The sequence below is a fragment of the Lytechinus variegatus genome, chromosome 14 (genome assembly GCF_018143015.1).
Source record: "Lytechinus variegatus isolate NC3 chromosome 14, Lvar_3.0, whole genome shotgun sequence".
NCBI lineage: Eukaryota > Metazoa > Echinodermata > Echinoidea > Temnopleuroida > Toxopneustidae > Lytechinus > Lytechinus variegatus.
Window position 1 is genome coordinate 17,842,680 of NC_054753.1, and position 3,638 is coordinate 17,846,317.

The window sequence follows — 3,638 nt, forward strand, 5'->3', positions numbered from 1 at the left end:
GCCCGGAGTGCCCCTTTATTAAAGCAAGTATGACAGGTAGTATTTTTTGTAATTAAATTAAGATAATGGGGCCCATAAATTTTGGAATTTCAACTCAATATATTGCTATAATCACAGCCGCACCCCCCCCCCCCTGATCTAATTTATTCAAATGAGTAAATCGAGCTTATCTTGCCGCTGATTTGTCCTTTGGAAAGGCTGTCAAAACCTAAGTCTAGTGAGTAAGCATATTTCGGACCCATTGAGATGGATCCTCGATGTCCTCAAAGCGACGTGTTAGCATACAACGGAACACCTTCCGAAACACCGGATGCCTCCACGCATAGATGATCGGATTCAAACAGTAATTCACTGACATGATGAGAAAGAAAATTACAAACAATGTCGGATGGATGTTTGTGAAAAACGTCACCGTTGCAGGAGCAAGGCAAACAAAGTAACACAGGACAACGGCGAAGAGGTTCCTAGTGATCTGCTGGTCTAGATCACGTCGTTCCTCCCTGCGTACTCTTATGCTATTAGTGCTCGCACGAATGCTATTTCTGACTTTCCGCACATGATCTCGAACGTGCAGATAGATACTGATGTAACAGAAGGCCATTGCAGCCATTGATGTTAAAGTACATGCCCCGAAGAGGTAATTGAACATGGCTCCTTTAACGACAGCACATAGATGATTAAACAAGCCAAAGTGAACGCGATCTACCATCAGGAAGATTATGAGCATCAAAATGGGAAAACCCAGTACGATCACGAGAACTGCTGCGATCATGCCCGGAGAGAAAAGTTTCCGCTGCGTTTGAGGCGGTCTTGTTACGACGACGTACCGGTTGAATGCGATGATGACGAGGATACTGAAACTCCAGAAGTTGACGACACAAGTCAACGCACCCACCACTTCACAGACCAGGACATACGGTGTCTGATGATTGCTTGCGGCGCCGAGCAGCGCCCCCGCCTGAAACGGTAGAGCAAGAGCGCTCATGGTATCGACACAGCTCAGTGTTACGATGAACGCATTGGTTGCGGTATGAAGACGACGGGATAACGACACGGCTACGATCACAAACAGGTTCCCGACGACACCGATGATGCAGATGACGATGAGGATACAAGCTGATGCGATTAAAAGTGGCTCCGTCTCCTTTGTTATCGGGTCACTTGTTGCAGATTGAGAAAGATTGACAAGAGATCCGGGAGTATCCATGACTGTCAGTGGGTAGTTATACTATCAAGGTTATGTCACTTGAAGTACGCTGTAAAATAAAAGAAAAAAATCCCTATGAAAATAAACATAATTACAACCCTACGTCAAACCTAGTTGAATGAATGTACAAACATTTACATTAGTTGATAATATTAAGCATATCATTTTACATTACACCCACACCAAAATAATGATAATATAATCAAAGAAAGTATGCTATATGACTAGTATATGCTATCTAAAGAGGTAAAATATAGAAATTACCTTAGGTATACATTGATTCTGACTGTACACGTTACGAGCATACCTTGATCACTGATGATTCAAATAAAATGTTTGAATATCACTAGCGTTATAATATATTTAGAATTGGCATTTGTATACACATCAAAATTTAGTGACGAAATTTATCATCTGACATAATTCAATGAGTATTAAACAATCCCGTACCTAAACAATGACCTTAAATCAGAAAATCTTATTTCCTGTAATATCAAGGGGACAGGATGTTTTTCTTTGTCCATCAGATACTGTCTATTTGCATTGTCATGGAAAATAAATTTTTACATGTAATGATTATTATGCCCCTCTATCTGATGTTTAAATTGCCGTAATTGGAATCCCTCACAACCCACGTTAAACGAATACGGTATTTGCAATTTAATTCAATGCTTTTGAGTTTAAAGAGTTAGATACTCTGCCTACATAAATTACACTCAATCAGTAGAGCACATCCCTATTCTGAGAATGGCATGTATAGCTATTTCAGGTAATAAACGCGATAAAGTGCAAAAAATAAAGGGGCATATATTATTGAAATTCTCATTTTTGTGCCCATCCATCATGTCCATTAGAAAGTGTTATAGTACGTCATAATTAGCTGTGTCGCATGCATTTATCAGCTTGTATCCCTCCTTTATGCACAAACGAATGACAATCCCATTATAAAATGGACATATTAAGCAATGAAAACATTATCAGAGGGACTTTTGATGGAATTCCGTGTAAAAAATAGAAGATTCTAGTTAAAAGTTATAGATGTTTTTTTTTAATGACAAGAAAACTTCTATTAATTTTGTCAAAATATACTTAGAGCGATTCAAGTATGCTTTTTTTCCATTTTTCCATTTCCAACAATCATTTACATTTACAATATTTTTGTTACATACATCTTGATATAATTATAATCAATAAAACAAACTAAGAAACTTATTATGTATAATAATCAAGATAACAGGTCGGAAACGGAGGAAGCTGCTAAAAAAAAAGTTTGTAGGATGCAGCCTCCTATAACATATACGTATGAACAATGTAAACAAATCACAAATACAACATGGTAGAAATTTGAACTTAAATCTATCTAAATGAATAGTTTAAAAGAAAAAAAAAGAAATAGAAAATGAGAGAAAAAAAGCAAGATCAGTGGTCTCCAGATTCTTGCCCCGAAGTGGCAAGCTTTTGAAGTGTACCGTAATACTATGATCCTAATTAACAGAACACAGTGTCGCAGAATGTGTCTTACAATGTGTCCAAGGTGTGCTCACAGTGTGTTCACATATGTTTACAGTGTGTGAGTACGTTCAGTGTGTTCACATTGGTTTACAGTGCAGTGCGTTCACAGACTGTTCACAGTGTGTTCAGAGTGCGTTCACAGGATACTCACAATGCATTAAAACTGTGCTCACAGTGCGTTTAGTGTGTTCACAGTGTGTTCAGAGTGTGTTCAAAGTGCATTAAAAGTGTGTTCACAGTGCGTTTAGTGTGTTTGCAGTGCGTTTAGTGTGTTCAGAGTGTGTTCACAGTGCGTTAAAAGTGTGTTCACAGTGAATTTAATGTGTTCAGAGTTTGGGTCAGAGTGTGCTCACAGTGTGTTTAGTGTGTTCAGAGTGTGTTCAAAGTGCATTAAAGTGTGCTCACAGTGAGTTTAGTGTGTTCACAGTGCGTTAAAAGTGTGCTCACAGTGAGTTTAGTGTGTTCACAGTGCTTTAAAAGTGTGCTCACAGTGCGTTTAGTGTGTTCACAGTGTGATCAAAATGCATTCACAGTGTGATCACTATGCATTCAGAGTGTGATCACAATGCGTTCAGTGTGTACACAGACTGTTCACAGAGGGTTAACAGTGCGTTATGTCGTCTTAAACCTGTCTACTAACATAATGGGAGCATTCAAACTGCAGAGGCCGGTGTCCACAGTTTCAAATTATCTCCACAACGTAAATTTTACAATTTTAACAGTCCAATATACAGTATAGGCACACATTAATGCTTGTAATAAGTAGTTTATTCAAAGTTTCTTCGAGATAAAAACAAAGAAGCACTATATATCATAAAATTCTCACCTGGATTGTCGTTGAGTAAGGAATGTACGTGTACCATACAGCGTTGATATAAAAATGCGGTGAATTTTCGAGGTCCTCCCGTAATTGTATCAT

At 38.3% G+C, this 3,638-nt stretch overlaps 1 protein-coding gene across 1 annotated transcript; it reads right to left on the reverse strand.

Moving 5' to 3' along the window:
- On the reverse strand, positions 1-1,250 carry LOC121428182 (somatostatin receptor type 2-like). The gene has a single exon (XM_041624786.1). The coding sequence runs from the start codon at positions 1,205-1,207 to the stop codon at positions 215-217; it is 993 nt and encodes a 330-aa protein (XP_041480720.1). The 5' UTR covers positions 1,208-1,250; the 3' UTR covers positions 1-214.
- Positions 1,251-3,638: the final 2,388 nt, after the last annotated feature.